Source organism: Leiobunum rupestre, chromosome 5 (assembly GCF_980474605.1).
Source record: "Leiobunum rupestre chromosome 5, qqLeiRupe1.1.hap1, whole genome shotgun sequence".
NCBI lineage: Eukaryota > Metazoa > Arthropoda > Arachnida > Opiliones > Sclerosomatidae > Leiobunum > Leiobunum rupestre.
In genome coordinates this window covers 6,768,600-6,790,561 of record NC_143388.1, presented here as the reverse complement: position 1 = coordinate 6,790,561, position 21,962 = coordinate 6,768,600, and the positions used below count along the sequence as shown (strand labels likewise).

General features: G+C 36.4%; 1 protein-coding gene across 1 annotated transcript; it reads right to left on the bottom strand.

Moving 5' to 3' along the window:
* Positions 1–5,897: 5,897 nt before the first annotated feature.
* LOC149943405 (bifunctional purine biosynthesis protein ATIC) lies at positions 5,898–17,923 on the bottom strand. Its single transcript, XM_090175996.1, has 13 exons — positions 17,763–17,923; positions 16,964–17,090; positions 14,828–14,971; positions 12,801–12,889; positions 12,654–12,732; positions 12,362–12,585; positions 12,172–12,297; positions 10,646–10,929; positions 9,196–9,324; positions 8,086–8,178; positions 7,920–7,993; positions 7,067–7,331; positions 5,898–6,073 (listed from the first exon to the last, which is right to left on the bottom strand). The coding sequence occupies exons 1-13, from the start codon at positions 17,779–17,781 to the stop codon at positions 5,954–5,956; spliced, it is 1,773 nt and encodes a 590-aa protein (XP_090032122.1). The 5' UTR covers positions 17,782–17,923; the 3' UTR covers positions 5,898–5,953.
* Between the last annotated feature and the right edge of the window lie 4,039 nt (positions 17,924–21,962).

Sequence of the window (21,962 nt, the reverse complement as noted above, 5' to 3'; positions counted from 1 at the left end):
AAAACTATTTTATTTATATAGATTACCGAATTTGTAATAGATGAAGGTGTATCAATTTCTCCAGATAAAGATCGAAGATTATTCGATGCCATTTCACTATAGAAATAATAACTAATATTTAGCTATACTATGAACCTTAGTGTATAATTTCTTTATTCTTTATATTTTATTTTGAAATATATCAAAACTTTTTTAAAACTTTTTATAAGTTATTTACATTTGTAATAATGAATCTATTGAATCCAATGTAAAGAAAATGCATCAAGATATTAACTTGGAAAATCCAAAAGATGATTCACCAGTAAGCAGTATTCAGATAATTAAAAATCATAAACAAAAACCGACTGATTACGGTGCACCAAGAGATTATATTTGTATATCTTCGAAAAAAGGTGAATCATTAAACATCAACAATGCGGTAATTTACTTATAATATATTTTATATGCTCTAACATGCCGATTTAAGGGGGACTTGGTAGCGAAACTTTTCGCGCACGTAGGACATGTATACTGAGCTTTAGGCATATTGAATATAGTTAACCGTGGAATGACATCCCACAAGCCTATACAACCCCTTTTATAGTATATTCAAGTATCATTTGAGAACGATACGTTTTTCATACTTGAAATATTCGTTTTTAGAAATACTCGTGAGATAGATTCAAGTGTCAAGCATATTTAAGTACTACAATGATATTAAAATGAAGTTTAAAAATATTTCCATTCTACTTTAACAACGAATTTTCCGTGACGTCAAAACACTCTTAAATTTTGGAGAATGGGGATGGGGGAAAGCAACTGGTGATTAGAAGGGGTGAACGCAATGGGGGAAAGGAGCTGGTGAACGAGAGATAAAGTATCCAGTGAATGGGGGGTTGGGGGAAAGCAACCCGTGAACGGGAGAATCTGGTGAATAGAAATTCTGGTGATTGAGATGGGGGCGCGGGTGGGGGAGGAACGGGAGAGGCGCGGGTGAACGGCGGGAGCCAAGCTCTTTGTGTCTATCCGGTGATTGAGAATGAAATTCTCAATCACCGGATAGACACCCTTCTCTCTGTCGTGTCGAGAAATTAATACCAATAGGGACCATTCTTCCGAGGAGAGGTATATTTTGGCTTGCCAACTTGTTAATATTAACATTTGCACAAATTTCGAATCATCTGTAGATGTTTCTTTCATTAAAATTTGCTTAGTATTATATTCAACTGATAAACATGTACTGTAAAAAGGGTTAAATTCAATTGTGCATTGTTTTAGTAAGTCTAACTCGCTGTTGTAACTACTTAATTTATAATATTCTGAATAAATTAAACCCGGTTGTTTCGTCTCAATTATTTTAATTATAATTAAATTGTATACCGTTCGGGATTGAACCGGGATTACGTTTTTAGTAAATAACTCTGAATTTCGAAGATAAATCTTTAAGGGTTATCTCGAGAGATTAATACCAATAGGGACAATTCTTCCGAGGAGAGGTATATTTTGGTTTGCCAACTTGTTCTTTTCACACATAAGGTGTATGGGCGCCCCTCTTTGGCAGATCCTAGATCCGCGCCTGTAAACCAAAGAATAACAAAAGTTGTTAGTCCTGCTGAACTAGCCCTATAGTCTGTATGAAAAGTTTGGGCCAATTTCATAGAACGCTCTATTATGAAGATTGTAACGAGTGACATTATGGAAAATGGTGTGTAAAATAATATGCGTATTATTATTGATGATCACCACAGATAATCTCGATTAAAATTGGACAGTGATTTATGTTTACTCACGTGAAGTTTATTGAGCGTGATAAGTATTTCAAAATTTCATATTCAAAGCCGGACAGTGAATAAGATAATTCTTCTTTTCCAGCTGTTGATTTATTCAGTCGCTTCACTGATAACAGTATACTCTGCAAAAATTATGCTATGAGATATATCTTAAGACAGCGAAGGTCAATTATCTTAAATCAAATTTAATATCTTTGTGTCGTTTTTCAGTCTATTATGCCAGATGCAAATTCAAATTTTTAAATGGTTTTTGGTTCTACTTTTTGGCCACATACTTTCTTCAATTAGTGTCCTGTTATTGTTCCATTGGCGAAACATACTTCAACATAATTTTGCTAAACAATGGTTAATATTAGCCTAAAACATGGAATCTAGAGGGGTGGTTTTCGAGATATAGTAAGCGTGACCTAAATCATAAGTGCTGCTGTTTCGAGCAGGGTCAATTTTACGCCTAGGGCCCACAATTTTTGGAGGTTCCATTTTACCCACTGGAAGGGTCCCCAAATAACACGGCGCCTATCAGCTTCAGGTGGTGTAAACTCACCTCTGGATGGAAGATTTAATACCAAAAAAATAAACAAATAATAAATAAATTAAAAAGCTAGACTAGTACCAACCAATTTCACAATTAATTAATAATCAGATAGGCTAATACCCAAGGAATAAGTCATCAAGCGACTTTTTAAGCCATTAATTCAGGTGGCCGGGTTTCATGCTTAGGAGGGTGGTGGCACGCCCTGCATTCAAACATTAACATTATTTAATCGAAAAATAATTTTTAAACTGCTTTATATTGATATAGTGAAACGTGCCCTGCTACGATCGTAATACTGAATAAAATACCTGTAAGAAAGTGACCTTTAAAACGTTTCCCGAACACAAATTATCCAACATTTTCCCTTCACGACAATCTATAAAACACGAGAAATCTTTTAGTGACATAGCTTTTTGATCTTTAACCATTTTGTCACCTATATTACATTACAAGGTTTTTCCAATATTAATGACAATACTTACTGAATATTCCGTAGATCTCTTATAAACCTAGGATTTTAGTGTTTTTTTTTATAAACTCAAAAAAACTTTTTGACCAATAATCCATTAATTATCTATCGATCTTCATTCTTACTGGTGCCTATATTTTTACAATGCAATAATAGCTTTCCTACACCGGAATCGAATCTATAATTAGTACTAGTACTTGACATATTTACAGAAATAATCCTAGATATGGGAATATGATGACAAAATTATTGATTCGATTGTACTTTCAAGATTAATAATTCAAAATGACGAAGTAGAACGAAAATTATGACCTTCGAAAATTTACGAAGAAAACGTTCCAAACATTTCGATCGTTTTTATTGTGGGGACATCTCTCGGGTACTATCGTTGTTTTTTAGAAACGGCAGAAATGTAAATTACGTACTAATATATCTTTTACGTGAACAGTAGCCCTCTAGGCTATAAATAAGTAACACGTATCTTTACAGGCACTTTTTGATGTTCGCGGCTGCAATTTTGTAAAATGTTCAAATTAGACTGCAAAACAACAAGTTGTAATTAGTGAATAATTTTTCAGATGTAATAATTTTAAAAACTCTCAATATTATGAATTTCGTCCCGAACTATGTTTTGTTGAAAATATCATTTCGAAAAATCAGGGAGAGCCTTCGAAAGTACATGCTTCAAGCGAAAATTATATAGATATGAATACTTATCTTGTAAGATATTTATTATACACTAGTTAGTGTTTTAAGTCGGAAAAGATTCCGTATTTTTCCGAATAAAAAAGGTTTCATTCCACGATAGTCTTATATTCTTTGCAAATTTTAATAAAGCGGCAATTTTTCGAATCTAAAAGTAAAATTAAACCATAGAGTAGTTTAAACTGATTAACCATGTAACACTATTAATGTTTTGTAGTATTTTTACTGATATCAGACATTATAATTCGTTAAAAAGTTAAAAGTTAAAGGGAATATAACCTCAGGTATTTGGTGTGGAACACCAACGCTTGCAGCTCTGACCGCTCTTGCCTTTCGCTTTAAAAATGTTTGGCGCCACTGTACAGCGAAATTTGAAAAATTGAAGGGGTCTTCCATAAAGATTGCTTTGCAGGTTATATTCCCTTTAAAGTAATTTATGTTTAAATTTTTTATTTTTCCGATTTGCCAAAAATTTTCCGTAATTCGGAAAATGTTATGGAAATTTTTCCGCATTTTATTTTTCCGGAAAATTAACAACACTATTAAAGACTTTTTTTACTAAGCATTGTACTTTTCTGAGAGTAGATTATGGCACGTTAGTCACTGCGCTTACGTCGAACGTATCTCTAAATGGGGGCATAATAATTGATAGATACGTGTGAAAGCCTTGAGGGAAATGCTTCAATTTTTTTATTTTATTTATTTATAACGTGTCTAAAGGTAAATGAAATAATATCGACTTTGTGGTAATATTGGATTGATTAGAATTTTCACCTCTCAGCAAGAAGAGTCGGGTTTGATCCGAGCATGTGGCACTGGGTGAAAACTAGGAACAACTCCTTCCGCGTATAGTTTCCCCACTGGTTAAAGGGGTATAATTAGTTTTTATAACAACAGTTAGGTAACCTTTCTTAATAAATAGCTACCGTAGAACCAGGTTATTTACTTAGGCGCGTCTGTTTCGGCTCTTAATCACTGTGATTGAAGGCGTGTGTTAGGTTAAGTTACTTTAAAATAAACTTCGCGTATTATTTTAGGGTTTAAATTATATTTTTCTTTTTTGGCGCTAAAATGTCCGGCGCCTTCTTGCCGCGGATCGTACACCTTTAGATCTTATATGAACCCTAGTATAAATAATCAACCACAATTGGAAAGCCAATTCATCCAAGTGCAAGGGCACCGAATGTGTTAAGATAACCTAAATACAAAACAAGGTTTTATCTTATACGTCACCTAGTGTCATGATCAACTTAACCAATCTTTTCATGAAGAATTACAGGGCTACTCATTTCATGAAAACATTTAAAATAAATTTCTTTCATATTGTTATATACGATACATACTTAATTCAAATCTTTAATAAGAAAAACTTAATGATGTAATTTCGTACTCTTAGGGCAAACTTCGATTTTTACAACAAAATGGGAATTTTGTTGACTTTTCTGTCGACAATTTAATTCTTTGATATATCCATTGGAGAACAATCCAGTTTCGTAGACAATGGAAATACAATGTCTATATCTAACTTGGGCAACAACTTTGCTTTGCTGTACTAGATTTCCACACTCTTCTAACTTAATTCCGGACCTAATTTACTCAAACGAAACTCCAAAAGAAATATATCGTACCTCGTGAAAGCTTTTGCGGTAAACTAGAAAAATCAATGACGATTGGCGGAAGTAAATACGTCGCAGGAATGGGCTTCAATCGCATTAGAAGTCAATTTTAGAAAACCATTGAGATATCGAGCTGATTTTATTCCTCCCCCCCCCCCCCCGCCTTTTTCAGGTTTGTTCTGACCATCACCGGAGACTTGCCCTGTCTTATTGTGGGCCACAATTTTGTATTTTTTCAAAATAAAATTTAAGTAAAGGTGTCCTATTTGCAACAGAAATTAAATTCCCTAAAATTCCAGATTTTTTGACTAATTTTTAAAATTCCCCGACTCACTGATTTTTAGACCAATTATTGAAATTCACTGTCATTTCCCTGATTTTTAGACCAATTTTTGAAATTCCCTGATATTTAGACCAATTTTGCAAATTTCCCTGACATTTAGACCCAATTTTTGAAATTCCCCGACATTTAGACCCAATTTTTGAAATTCTCCGACATTTAGACCCAATTTTTGAAATTCCCCGACATTTAGACCCAATTTTGGAAATTTCCTAACATTTCCCTGATTTTTGGACTAATTGGACTAATTTCTAAAATTCCCTGACTTTCCGAGCCATATTTAAATTTTCCCGACTTTTTCAGTATTTCCAGGTACCGTGGCAACCCTGTTACTTTTCGAGCGTGAGGGGGATTGGAAGACGCGCTAAAAATAGTCTCAAAAATCATTAAATAAATACATTATCAGCATCTCCTCTTGGAACCCATTTGGTACCATTCTCTTGACGACAATTGTTACTAAAAGTACAATTTAAAAAAATATATTTATTCAAAACTATAACAATCGGAATGAATTTGTATTTAGTGATGGAAAAGACGAAGGTTAGTGTGAATCAAAATGATTCCATGTTCGTTGCAAGCATCGACAACTCCCTTATCATTCGTCGAACCTCCTGGGCTAGCTATGTACTGAACGCCATTCTGCAAGTTAAGAGAATATTTAGCACCAAATCTAATACTCTTTCAGACGACGCTTATAAAACCTGGTTTAGAACTTTGGTATTACAAGCCTCATCTGAAAAGCGCGTAAAACATATTGTAATGATATTGGGCCATGGCAAAATGAACCTTTGCATAGAAACATAATATTTCATTGAGTAATCAACCCGTTCCCCTCAAGCTTAATATCTTATAGCGTTTTCCATTAGAATGCTCTCGAGCGCTCTACATCGCTCTGATCAATATGTTCCATTTGTGTGCTAGGCTCATTTCCCATCAAAATTTGCGTGTTCCATTTCTCGCTCTTGGGTACTCCGAGATCACCCAAAACCGATCTGCAGATTTCGACATCAACTGATCTAGATAGAAATCAAAGCAAATTTTGGCGCGTTTCTTTTAGATTTTTTTGGAAAAATGGCAGACCAAGACGCGAAAATTCAAATTACTAGCCGACAAAAAAACAAAGTGCGGGAATATGCTAATAGCATGTTCCATTTACAATTTTAATCTAGTCGATTGGGGGCGAGATCTATGACGTCAGAGACAGATTAGGAGCGAATCGCGAGCAATCAAATGGTAAACTCTATTAATGATGCGTAAGAGGGTTAAATATCATCGTTTCGTCACGCCATCTAACAATTAACTAGTAGAACTAATTCGATACGCCATCTATTGAATCTTAAAATTTTAGTGTTACATAACTTCTGTGTAAATATTTTTATATTATACATAATTAAGAAGACCCAAATAATTATATTGGTACCATAAAATAGTTTTTTTTATGGTTAAGTATATGTAGTTTTCGGTTACTAGTATAGATGGCGCAAAGAGGCACAGTAAAACTACGTCTCGGCCTAAAACTGACGAACGAGTTGCATATACAACCATGAATTCTCTGATACAACCCGAGGGCGCGGACCTCTCCACAATAAGATCGTAACAGATAGAAAATAACTTAACAAAGTACTAGTTTACCTGTTGGGCACAATCAATGTTGTCTCTGAACGGGAAGAAAGCGTCAGAGCTAAGGGCCACTTTGTCCAGTTGCTTCAACCATTCTTCCTTGTCGGCGTCGGTAAGGAAGGCCGGTGGGTTTTCAACCGACGAGTCCCACATCTCCTGAGACATATCTTTACCAACGGTTCCACTTACGTATACGTCGATGATGTTTGAAATTTCAGCGCGTTTAACTCCTTTTTTGAACTTCAATCCCTGAACACGAGGGTGTTGACGGATCCACCTAAAATATACAATTAAAAAAAGTCATTTACAGACACAAAGATTAACAGGTCCACAGAATCATATGAAAAATTTGGACCCTTAAAACCATTCTGTGGCCCTTTAAGCAAAGCGCTCTAGAAGTTTGAACGTCACGTGGTCATTTTTGGATTAACCATTAAGCAAAATAAGCAGCATAAAGTTACTACGGACTATACTGTGCAAAACTGCCAATGGTGCAGCTAAACCCGATTCAGATATTTATGGAGACACAAAATTTTAAGCATTTAGGACTCAATTCTATAATATTTAGGGCGTTAATCCTATAATATTTATAGTGTTTAAATAAAATACTGTATATTACAATTTTGGTAAGTTATTCTTTGACTTGTCAAACTGAAATGTACCCTAAGCCTTGGATAAATAAGGCAAGATTCAAAGGATTATACAAAGATACACTTGGGGGGAAGTAGGGTACACGAAAACGCGTTTTAGTATTGTTCAAACACCTTGTCGTCGTGTACCCTGATTTACCAAAATTTAAAAAATTTGTTGTGTGCTTGGATTTTTAAACTTCTGAAGCGCTAAGCTTAATTGGCCAAAGTCCTACCAATTCTTAGCTTTCTCTCCCGCCAATCTCGTACAGTGAATTCTAGATTGCTGACCAGCACCAATGCCGATAACCTAAAATATTATTAAATTATTAATTAATAAATACATTTTACAATAAAGTTACTAAGTTAGCACTATAATTTCTTCCAAAATACAGCAATTACCTGTCCATCTCTGGCGTAGCAGACTGAATTGGACTGAGTGTATTTTACAGCAATGGTGGCTACAATTAGATCTCTTAAAGCAGCTTCGGATATCTTAATTTAAATTTAAAATTAATTATTAGATTTATAGCACTATATAAAACTGTTAAGGCTGGGCGAATAGTACTTATAGCCTATCAAGACGAATATCGAATACCCAAAACATTTAATATTCGAATACCGAGCCGAATGGTAGTTTTCGAACCAAATACCGAATAGTTAAGCTTAATGCGTATATTACCTTATCGAATATTCATCGAATAATAGGCCCAAATATTAGTCGAATAACAGGAAATATTTTATATTTTAATATGTAAATGGTAGAACTGAATTATTTAAAGACATCAAAGGAGACCAATTACGTAAATAAAAAAAATAACTATCTGTAGACACAAAATGGTATTTGCTGAGAGCCAACTGACCAATGACGTACATTAGCTGCGTTCAACAACTATCAACGGAGAAAAACTGCTGAGTTATCGTTGACTTCTTTTAATCAACGCTACGTCACAAAAATCTAAAAGTTGTTGTACGATTTATAGCTCGCTGACTTAACTAACAAAATATCGTCTGCTACCCCTCCTTTAACTTTGTCGAATGACGTCACGACACCGATGAGCAACGGAAAAACCTGCTCCTCCGACCGCTGACTTCGTTGAGCAACATGACGTAGAAACCGGAAGTTAAAAAAAGCGTACAGTAAGCTCAACGCTCAGCGCTGACCTCAGCGCTGAGTCCCGCTGAACGTAGCCATTATTTAATAAAGAATTGCCCTATAGATTTTTTTATTTGAATTTTACTGGGCGCCGCCGTCCTAGTCGTGAGTGCTCTACCATAGAAATGACTTCCCCCAAAACAGCTTTTGGCTTCACCCTCTCCCTAGCCAGCTATGTGGGGCACACGCCGATTGAGGACCTAATAATAAGAGTATATTTTACTAATATTCGAAGAGTATTTACCGAATAATAGATAATTATATTCGATATTCGAGCAAATACCGAAAGAGGCGTGAAACTATTCGGGTAATTCGGTTATTCGCCCACCCTTAAAAACTTTAAACAAAAAACGTACGTCTTTCTTATCCGATATTATGTCTTTGAATACTTTTGGATCGATAGCAGCGTCGTTACGTTTTTGCTCCAGGGTAAGTCCGAACAACGTGCGACCTTCGATTGGACCAGGTGTATAATTTTCGTCCATCTAATTAAAAAACAGTGAACAAAAAAATATAAGACTAAAAACAAAATATGGAACAATTATTTTTATTAAATATTGCTTCTACGAAATTGTTATGTTGGAATAGCATCACGCTAACGCATCTAACCTAAAATGTCCTTTCTCAGTCATCATAGCGTCGAGCCAATCATATCAGGTTAAGTTGGCAGAATGCGGGCGGCGAGTTTTTAAATCTACATACTTTTTTAAATTAAGACAGACTTGGTTGAAAATTATATTTTTAGTTAGTGCTGATAATTTTGGAACTACGTTTACGGTTGCATTTAGAAATTTTAATTTTAAGTGGCATTTACGGTCGATACGCACAATTATTGTATTTGAATTTCAAACCAATTGATACAGGCGCTATCTAATTGCAAAAAAACCCACTCGGTTTGTTTGATGCCACCCTATTTCCAAAACCAGGTAACTCGAAAAATTCATTTTTGATAAAATTAAAGTACAAGATGATTGAAAATTTGTTCAATTTAAAATCAATATTTACAATATATTTATTACATGGGGGGATTGTGTGTACTTATATGTCCGATACGGAGATAGAAAGATAAGGTAGCTAAGCCTCCCGTGTTAAATCTGGCGAATCTAAATAATAACAAGATGTCACGGACATTTAAGTGCACACAATTCCCCCTGTGTATTAAATATATTTTAAATATTTAATTTAAAATTTAACAAATTTTCCAAACATCTTGTACATTAACTTAATAAGAGGAATTTTATCGAAAAATGAATTATTCGAGTTACCTGGTTTTGGAAATAAGGTAGAGAAACGCGAACGCGGTAAATTAATTTTTAGACAAAATGAAGTTTTCGAGTTACCTTGTTTTTAAAATAAGGTAGCCATGTTTTTTGGAGTTAGATGGAGACTGTATCAATTGTTACGAAATTCAAATGTGACAATAGTGCGTACACGAGTTGAGGGGTCCCACGAATTGGCCCCAAATCTCACTTAAAATTAAAGTTTCTTAGTGGGACCGTAAACGTAGTTCCAAATGTTCAGCACTATTTAAAAAAAATTCAAGTAAGTCGGTCTTAATTTAAAAAAATTATGTAGATTTAAAGTCGGAAATCGCCAAAAAGTACTAAAATGGGCAAAAGACCAACTTGTTTGTCCCCGATCTCCAAAATTCATAACGGGCTAAGATATCCCTGACCCTTCTAGGAGAGTTATGTAAAATACGCGTGTAGGGAAGAGTCGCCCATAGGACGAGCTAACGGCTAGTAGTCTTCAACGTTCAATGAACTACTTGGAGGAGTAATTGAAAGTGAAACCAGAATTTCCTACTTGCAAAACGCAGTAGTTTCCACCTTTCTTCTTTTTCAAAATTTCCAAAGCCGCGGGTTCGTAACCAGGAGCGACGATTCCATCGGACACCTCTCTGGAAATAATCTTGGCAGTTGGCACGTCGCACGGGTCGGACAGAGCGACAAAGTCTCCGAAGGAAGACATACGATCAGCTCCTCTTGCTCTGGCGTAAGCGGAAGCCAAAGGAGTCAGCTCGTTGGCGATGTCATCTACTTGGCACAGCTTGGCGTGGACAGCGTCCAATGGCACACCAACAGCGGCGCCTACACGTTCGGAATTCATGAGAGTCAGAACCAGAACAATCACTCCCACATCAAGAATGAATTCAGGTACCTAAGAATATGGGACATAACCCTCGCGTACTTCGTAGCGACAGCAAGGCCGTGCAAGGCCATTTCGGACCCCGGGGCAAATTATGTCACTCACTGAAATTTACAAGACGATGGGTCGCTATCGTATCGGGCAACTAAAAAGCTTGCTTCTTTGTTATTTTACGCCGTGTCCGACCCCCTCCCCCCCTCTGCAAGGCACTCTTTCACATGGACTATCGCCATTTACGCTTAGTTTTATCGTTATACAGCAACGAACTTTCGCCACGAAGTACGTGATGATCAGACTTGTAAATAGTTTTATTTTGGACGGGGGTACTTGGAACTACTGACTCCCCTCGTGTCTATTTTATGAGAGCCACTGACTCAAGCGGGAGTGAAATGAGCGAGTGAAAATTAAATAAATATATACAGAAACAACAGGAAAAGCAAATAGTATATGATATATTGTGAAATTAAATTAAGGGTCCTGATGACCCTCGACCCCCATTGGAAATATTTATTTCGAGGGTCCCAGCATTCAGAGTCAATGATCCCCGGACTACCCCTAATTGCAAGTCTGTTCTGAGGTCTAGGAAACAAGTAAAATGGCGCTATCGGGATTTTAACTATTTTTGTTTTAAATTAAGGTCGTATTACTCAATTTTGATCGCGATTTATATTTTAAATTTTTTTTTAATCCAATTGAAAGTCTGGTGATGGTGGTACTGCATTCAAATTACATTGCCACATTTTATGTATCCGAAGCATGTATTTATTTTAACTTAGGGAGAACGACATTGTTGAGACAATTCGTGTACATCATGGTTTTATTTATGCCCTGCACGAGAGGGGAAAGGAATATCAATACCGGCGAGTGCTTCAATCGCGTCGCGTCAGTTTTAGAGAACCAATGGGATACTAAGCCAATTCGATTGGCAATTAAGGGGTAGACCGTGAAGTACTTGGTACGTGAGAAACTAAAAATGGCAAAAGAATATATTCTTGGTAGCTGAATTCATTCTTCCTCAAAGTACTATCTTAGTGCCATTAGACATGTTAAGGCCGCACTAGAAAACACGTAGGGTGCACAGTTTAAGTAAAAAAGTTACGTCTTAGACCCTACACGTTATCCTTTAGCATTTTTTAGTCTAGTTCCGTGTAAAGAATTGAACAGTTAAGACAATTGCAACTCACCAGCCGGGCTGACGTGTTTGAAGGAAGTGGCTGCTGGCAAACCCAAAGCTTGCTTCAATTCGCGAACCAATTGAAAAGCATTAAGGGCATCGCATAAATTGATGAATCCTGGTGATCCATTCACAACTAACAAAATGAAATATTCAGAGTTACAAAAATGGCTGGTACGACAATGAAATGTTCCGTCTACCAGTCAGTGGAAGTCTCTCGTCCGTAGTGTAAATTTGAGCGGGATTTTGGTGAGGGTTCATTCCATAACGAAGTGTTCTTTGAGAAATACCAGCGGAAAATTGTTTTCGGAAATAATCAGAGATGGCGGCGTCGTATTGGGCGGTGTGAGTGAAGGCTTTCAACGCCAAGCGTCTCCTGGTTTCGGCACTGGTTCCCTGACCGGATTCCAGTTCTTTGGCCACTCTAACAACAACGCAAAGTGGTTAGTACGAAATTACCATTAAATTATTAAGTGTTTGAGGTGTACATACATATTATAATCCTTTGGATCGCAAACAATGGTAACTCGATCGTGATTTTTGGCCGCTGCCCTGAGTAATGTAACACCACCTGCAGTAGTAAAATGTTTACTTATTTTAGACGCTAGCCGGTATCATTATTTTCAAATTAAAACTGACCGATATCAATTTGCTCCACAGCCTCAGGAACGGTTACATTAGGCGACGATACCGTTTCCACAAATGGATAAAGGTTACATACCACCACACTGTTTAATTGTAAATGTTACAAATTAGGAAATTTAAATCAAGATTGTATGTAGGTAAGGTTTTGATTTTTATTTCTTTATGGCGACTATGTTGAGGCAATCCGTTTCAACCATGGTTTAGTTTTTCCCCAGCACGAAAAGAGGGAAGGAAATAGGGTACCATCGATTGATTTGATTTTTTAAGGGCAACGGGCTTACTGATAAAGCGTGAGCAACGCTAAAAATCGACTCAACATAGTCATTTTCCCTAAGTATAAATGCATTGATTCATGTGGATAAATAACATGTGCACCGCACCCTAAAGGCCTCGTGATTCCTCGAAGAAAAACCACGCCCAACCGCCTTCACCTCGAGTAATCATTCGGCAACGAATTTTTTCGTTAACTTTTAAAAAAACCTATTTATCAATTGTTGTAGTTTTGCTTCTTACGATCCCCTCCGTTGTGCTAAGAGGTCTCATCTTCGGCGTTGTAAATATTTCCTCAAGTTTAACCAAATATTTATCTATATAAAAAATAACGGCCATGGATCGGAAATCTTTAAATTGAGCTTTGGTTGTTTACCATAGAATTGTGTTTCGGGGAAAGAGTTTTTTTAAGGTCAAATTATTTTTGTAGTCGCGACTTCCCTACCCCAACCCTTCTCATTATAGGGAGATCAGAGATGCGGTCAAGTGTAAGATGCCGACCATAGGGGCATTCATTTATTGTGTGAACTATCTATGGGTCACGTAGACCACTTAGTTTCTCAACTGCCGATAGTAACCTTGAACATTCTTGAAAGTGTCAGTTGCTGTATGTGATGTAGAACTTTATTGGCTGATACCCATTAAAAACAGTCAATACTTTTAAAAAGAGGTAGTGACCAAGATGTTGGTATCACGTGGTCATGGTGGTAAAAACCCGGTGTCAGGGTGGAGGAAGATAAGAGAACGATAGAAGACTCGACGACGCAAGAACTTAACAGAGTTCCTAACAGCTTCTGGAGGTGCCACTGTTTCGGTTGTGTACTTTACATGGTGTAGACTTTTAATATCAAAACAATTTATCGTAGTTGGCATCTTCTCCATATACAATTTAACCCGGACACCCGAATTAAAAGGCAATACAAGTCGCTAGATGATTATGCCTTGGGTATTAGTATGCTGATTATAATTATTATTAGGGTAGTAAAGTTGGGGAAGGGGGGATTGTAATTGAACTTTTGTTTTTGTTAGGCGGTTGATTTTATAATTTGCTGTTGGGGTTGGTTAGTTATTTAGAATTATTTTGGGATTTTTACTATTGGCGTTGTTTGAATAAATTATGTAATTGCCATTAGTTAATTAATTTGTTGTTGTTATTTAGTGTGGGGATAATTGATTGTTGTTCGATTTCAATTTTCATTGTTTTTAATTGAATGGCACAATATTATCATTCTAATAAATATGAACGTTCGTATGGTAGCTTCGAGTGTTAATTTTTATCCCTTTAACCTTAATTTAAATAGCATAGCTTGGCACAGCGGATACTATCATCTTAACCTTAACAGTGAATCCAATATTTTCAACCTAATAACAATAAAGAACTTTAGTTCCTAATTAATAGCATTTCATAACATCTGATAGTAATAATGAGAATTTATTTTTGTTATTATGCAGGAATTTAATAAGAAGTTTCATTTAAACCAAGGTAGTGGCGTTGGGACGGTAACCCAAAGGTCGTAGGTTCAATTCCTGCCCAAGGTGATCTGATTTTTCTCAATCACTATGGTATGGCACCACACGCAGAGGTATTCCTTGGTTTAGGCCTAAATGGAACTTCTAATCTGATAGTAATGGTAGAAAAATGTCAATGGCAGCTTGTGTACATATCTTCCGGGATTCATGGCAACAAATGGTTTAGTTGCGGTTTCAGATTCTCTTAACCTGAATTCATTCGGGACAAAGACATTTCTCACCTGACGTATTTATAATCCCTGTTTTTCATGTCTTCCATATCTGAGCCAGTCTTTCTGGCCAGAATACCTCCGTGAACGGCTGGGTGCAACGTTTTGACTCGTCCGCCCAGCATTTCTGGAGCTCCAGTGATATCAGATACATCGCTAGAAATAACATTTAATAATTTTAACAAAATTCGATATTAAAATAAAATGCTACATTTATAAATCTAAATAAGAGTTTATTTTACGTATTCTGAAGAATAACGTGGAATTTAGATGCCATCACCATAGAATCACGTAGCGTCCAACGCGAGAGAAACTGCTGGATTTTTTATCTGCTAAGCAAAGGCTTTACTTTTTATAATAAGAAATAGTCTGCTTATGAGCTTCTCGCATTGGCCGTTAGGTAGCTCTATGTGAACTGAAACCGGTAATTGCCCTTTAAATTTTAGTAGAAAATATATTTAGGATTGTACTTCTTTTCAAATTTACAAACCCAAAAACCCGCGAAATTTCCAAATACTCAGGGCTGGATTAACCATTAAACGAGATAAGCAATTTCTTAGGGCAACAAGAGAATTGGAGGCAACCAACTTACATAGTCAAAATTTAAGAAAATAGAAATAAATTCTACTCTCAAACATTGGCAATACTGTCTTCGAGGTTAAAGTTCAATTAGTGGAGATTTAGTTGTCAACTTTTGCGAGTGACTGATAAAAATTCAATACAGGGTTAGTCATTTCCAAAACTATAATATAATTTTACTGTTTATTATTGTTTTCATCATTTCATAGGGGCCTAGGGGAATCAAAATGTTTAAAATGCTTAGGGCAGCAAAAGGGATTAATCCGCCCCTGCAAATACTATCTATAGTTCTAGACAAACAGTAATTTCATTTCCTAGTTGATAAAAAAATATGAATAAATTACTAAAAGCAAAGAGTTTTAGAGAGCAAGGTTTCCTTATCATTGACTCAAATATTTGTCATCGTCGTAGGAGGGATACGTTACTGATTAGTCAATGAAGGCAATAGCTTAGGGCCCACTCTTTCAAAGGGCCCGGATTCTAAATGCAGGGTTTCTTACATTAATTTCAGCAAAAATTAACTACATTGGGACCCAGTTCGAACACATTGCCTAGGGCCAGGGCCCTGGCTAAGCCTAAAAGGGCCAACAAGAGTGCTTTAAGGGGGCCCGGTACAATAGACCCCCGTTGTCAGCACCACCCTTCTGGGAATTTTCATTTGAAAGGGCCCACCCGGCCAGGCTTGGAAATAAGGTTATTTTTTAAGCTTGTCCTCGGGACCAGTGAACCCTGACATCGCAAATTATTTAAGTGGTCCTTATGACTAGTGATACTTGTCCCATTTTTTTCTAATTGTCCAATAGTATTTTTGCTCTGTCGTATTAATTATATTATTGAGTAATAACGAGTGTAATTTCTCTGCATTGGACCCTACGGCGACTGTAATATCATATTAAGGTAAGAAGTTTATAGCCTAATGTTAAAGGAGTCGAAATTGTTTAACAACGTGAAATTAAAAAACTATTCCCAGGGACCAGTCAACCTCTAATTTTTGAATAAATAAATTGGTCCAGGCAATTAATAAACTGGTTTTTGACTAGTAGACCACCGTTATTTCCAAGCCTGCACCCGGCCCGCGATCTAAATTTGGCCCCGGGCCTCGAAATGTCTTGCACGAGAGCTGGTAGTGGCCCTACTTCATAAGCATAGTAAAAACTGAACTGATTAAAATGAATCTTTCAAGGCAGCTAGAGCTACCTAGGAACTTTGACGTAACGAAGTCCAAATTTCTAATTTCCGTCTGCGTTCTGAGGTATTCGAAGTTCAATTTTATAATACCCGAGATTGTATGTTTATATTTTACAAGTCACGATTGTAAAAGGTTTTTTTGAAATGATGCAATTGACATTCGGTGTCTTGTAGCTAGCGACAATCTCGATATACGTCAAAGCTAGCATAGACGTTTCAAGGATAAATTTCTAACCTTTAAACATTCGATTTATGCAATCTTAACTCGAACAGCAAGACGAAGACGAGTTATTACGTAAATAAAATTATCAAATTACAATCAGACCATTGTATAATGGCAATAGCGAAACCGAACGAAGTCTGTAGATTAGAAGAACTTACATAACAGGGACCCCGACATTGCGGATAGATTTGGCTGTACCTCCAGAAGCGGCCAATGTCAGTCCACTGCTGTGAAGAGCTTTCGCAAACTCCACTAGGCCGCTCTTATCAGACACACTCAAGATTGCTAGATAAACACAGAAAATAAATTAAAAACAATTTGCCCTTGACAATAACCTTGAATGATACGACATTCTTCATAGTTTCTCCAGTATGAACTAGTTACAAACGGAATTTTTTTATCCTCTTAAATTAATAGTTTTTATTACAGAAATTTAAGTGTTTTAATTAGATTGGGAATTTTTTACATGGTTATTAAGCTCAATAGCTTGTTTTCTTGGAATTTTTTAATTTTTAATATTTAAACCCAAAATAATTTCGTGTTTAATTCGTCTTCATTCGAAAAAAAATTGCTATTAAATCATATTAATCAAAAAGTAAAATAGCATTTTAATGTCTACTGCAGATATTTATAAAATTAAACTATATTTTATTATATAAAAATTTGGATGTATTTTTTAAAGTATTTAAATTATCTAATTGTTTCAATAATTAAATCGGTAATTACCACGTACTTAGGTGGTTGTCTACGAGTAACTAACAATGGAAGTACCCTTCCCCCTCCCGAACCAAAATGCAAGCTACGACACTGTTGGACACGATAATTCCATTTGGATACATGCTTTTAAAACCGGTAAAAATTACCTTATCTACAATAAAATGCAAATGCTTCTATCTTAAATCTTATTCAAGGCCAAATTCACAAACGAATATGAAAGTTGAAAATTGTTAACGTTACCTAATTCTTTCGAAGCCATGTCACGATATACGTTTTATTCCGTCGAAAGCCACACGAAAAAGAACCCGAAACCGAAAGACAGTTTAAATAATCAGCTAAGTTATCGCGTTCTTATCTTGCACATGAAAGCGGCACTTGATTCGATTGTGGCCCCTTAGAAATGAAGGCGTGTTTCAGATGGTGGCGCGAAAAACACGTGTTTATAAAGGATCCTTGGTTGAAGAGGATAGAACTACCCTCTGCAGCTTCGCACGTACAATGAAGAAAAGGCACGTACATTGTCGGCGTTATTTAGTGACCTCTGTTGGTGGTTTTATGAAACGAGATATTTTAAGATCTGTTTTTTTTTAATTAAATCTAGATATCAAATTTACTATGTTTGGAACCTTTTTTATAGTAAAATAATATTTTTAAATTACTTACTTTTTTAATCTTTTTTGGATAGATGGCGATAGAAGAGCTATATCCTTCTTAATAGTTTGAGTATAGGTAATGAATGGCGGGAAATTTATTTTTCGGATTCATACGTAAATTTCTCCAGCGTTCTCGTTTACTTTTTGTTACACACTGGAACTAAGCCTCGGTCATAGGACGCATGGTTTTGAACACGGGAGGCAGACGATTAGAACTTTAAAGGTACGTAGCCGACCTGTTAGTCCATAGGGTTTCACTTCGGAAAAATTGCTAACGGGCGGAATTTTTGCAGGCACCTTTATTTAGTCATAATGTAACCAAAACTCGTTTCAGTTTTGCGTCTTCTTTGACGGGTAAATACAGAAACCACAATAGCTAGCCGAGTTATAGTGTAAATACAATGCAAACGGATATATTAGAGAGTTGCAGCAACCCATTTCTAGGCGTAAACTCGAACGTCTACATCTCTTCCCGACGTGTGGGTTAAAATTTCGTTCGGCAAAAATTGTGTAACATTTTTTTACATCTAGCGCTCCTACCGAGAGAATCGCGAAATATTTCTACCAAATACAAAACTCGTTCGTAAAAATGTCAGATGACCTGAATTCCGTCGTCTACTCTGCTGTTTTTAATAGAAGTGAGGCTTTTGGAATTTTATTAGGCTTTAGATTATTCAGTAATAATTATATTGGAATAAAAATGAAAGGGTAATGATTTAATTTATTTAAATGGGAAGTTAGCTTTAAAGTTTTTGCATATATAGTTTGTGTTAAAGTTTAAATATATTATAAATTTAAGAATGCCTAATCAAAATGGAAATAAAGGTGTAATCTTTGACGACGTCATCCACTAATATTGGGCACGTGTTTAGTATTTGGTTAGAAATCTTTCTAATTCTTGGCACTACGGCGCTACAAGCGGCGCGGCCGTAAAAGCACCAACCGCCCTATGGTTTCGGGTCCAGTAATTATTCGTCCAAGATAAAACCAGCCAAAGGGTTCTGGCGCCGCTGCATAATGGTTTTTTTGCGGAGGTAATCACTTAACATTGTTGGAGGTTATATTCCTTACCCTAGGTTCAATTACCTCTCTAGTTAGCATGGTAACCAACTATAGGTAGCGCCCTACAGCGACCGATGGAGGCCGAATTTTCGGAGGTCACAGCTTCGAAGTTAACGAAACGAAAATGATAATAAAAAATTATAATGATAAATTAGGCACTAAAGTCAGCGTATTACATAGTTTAAACGATTATAATCAACCGATTTCCAAATGCCAACCACAGGTGTGGTTCAGAAAATGTAATAATTATTTTAGAAGAATTTCGTTTCTTCCCGAAATGGCGCTGCGGTAGCTATTTTGAAGCTCGATTTACAGATGTTTTTCCCTATTTTCAACCCCCTCGGTGGTGAACGTTTCGTTGCGGACTCTCCCGGTTGTTTTATCTCATTCCTCCCTACTCTTTGCCGCGATTGGCTCATAATGTGATAAAATATTGCTTTTTCTAAAAATCTTTATTCTACCAGAATATCACAAAAATTCGCAAATAAAATAATATTTAGAATCATTAAATTATTAATAAATCAGAAAAGGAACACGAAAACCGACTCTAGATATCGCTTAGAGATTGGGAAAATACCTAGCTTAATAAACAAGTGGTTAGCACTTTAGCCTCGCAGCAAGAGGAGCCGGGTTCGATCCCAGCTAGTGGCACTGGGTGAAAATCCGGAACCACTCCTTCTGCGTAGAGTTTGTAAGTTCTCTCCCCACTGGTTAAAGGGGTTTTCCCTCGAGATCTTCGGTTTCCCCTTCCCATAAAAACTTGCTGAGGTTAACGGTAATAGTTAGTGTAGGGAGCTGTTGGCTCGCGTGGCATGAAGGGCTTGCCGCCACCCTCCTACGCATTGTAACCCGGCCACCTGTTACTTGATCACGCACAAGCAACATTGCTTATGTGGTCGAAGGTGGTGCTTTGGGTATTAGCTCTATTTAAAAAAAATAGCCTATCAGCCTAGTGCTTTCAACCATTTCTCACATAACAGTTCCGTTATCTGAGCCCAGGAAATAACATGAGATTACCCTGATTTAATCACGATTACCCTGATTTAATCATTTTACTAAGATTAAGACGCACCCAAAATGGAAGTGACCTGCCCCTCGATATATCCCCGATTAAATTCATTTAAAAAATTTCATTACTGCTTATTTTAATTTGCCAGCTACAAGATAATATCTAGTTAACGTATAAACTACCTTTCAGACTATGCAATGTTATTCGTGCCAAAATATCCGATATACCAATTAATTGGTCAGCCTAGGCTGTTGACACCTTTGCATAAAACAATGCTATTATATTGACTTTTGTGGGCCGCAATAGCGCTGCAATTGTTCACACAATTTGGCTTCCTCCAATAGGGTTACGTGTATTTGCTACTATTATCTGCTATTAATGAAATTTATTAATTAGGTTTAACCTGTCAAAATTATTTACGTCTGCTATTTCGATAATAGCAATATTATTTAGTAAGGAGTCGATGAGTCAAATGTTTGAAATTTCCCGCGTCAGCTTAAAGCAACTGTCGGCTCTATCATTGCCACCTTTATTATGATAAGACCTTTGTTATTAGAGATGGCCATGAATCTATCCGATTCTTCGAAAAAACGACTTTACTGGAGATCCTGGTGCCATCTATTAATGGCAAAGGAAGCTAAAATTCAAAATAGCGAAACAATAACGTCGTCAGAGAATCATTGTAGAGTATTATACTTAGACAACTTAATGAGCTTTAACCTAAATTATATATCCCATATAAAATATAAAAAAATTACTATATATTTAAGTTATTGTCAAATTTACAAACGAGCTAATCAACGCTAGGGGTACTTCTATGTACCGCCTTTTGGGCCAAAATGTGGCTTAAGCATCTTGTTTGGATTTCGACGCTCGCGACATCTGTCGAGTCGACACTTGCTTTAATTTCATTGGTCGAATTTCCAACGTTGCTTGTTGGTCGTTCACACTACTTAATTAACTGACAATTAATTGGACAAGTTTGGTTGCAAAACTAATTGACCTTTAAATGTTGTATAGTATGAACGGCAATTAAATCAGATAGCTGTTTAGCAATCTGAATGTTGAGAATTTATTTTTATTATTACGCAGGAATTTATATAATTAGAAGTTTCATTTAAATCAAGGAATACCTCCGCGTATTGTTCCATACCAGAGTGACTGAGAAAAATCATATCACCTCGGGCAGGAATCGAACCTACGACCTTTGGGTTACCGTCCCAACGCGGAGGTATTCCTTGATTTAAATGAAACTTCTAACCTGAATGTGATTAGATATATCAGTTCAGATTGGTTACTTGGGATAATGAAATCAGATTCCTGGGTGAAAGGTATACAAAAGACCTGTTTAACCGGTTATCTTCAAGTACTGAAAATTACGACCCGAATAACCTGAAAAGTCGTCCGTCGCGAGCCCTATCAATTTATCCCTGAACAGTAATTTCACCAATAAACCCTTAAAATTCCAAAATGAAGTTCTAAATGAGGCTTGGTAATCGTCGAAGCAGAAGAGACACGAATAAATAAATATTTAAGCGAGGACTCCGTCTGCGGGCTAAAATGAATAGCAACATTTAGCTAAAAGGGGAGATCGTCGAATCGCGTAATTCGATCTCTCGTGGCGAGCTAGCAGACGACGGAGGGAAAGCCATTGATTTTTCGTCGACGCGCTTCGAAAAGGTAAAAGCAGCCAGGAGATGCGTTGGACGCCGGATG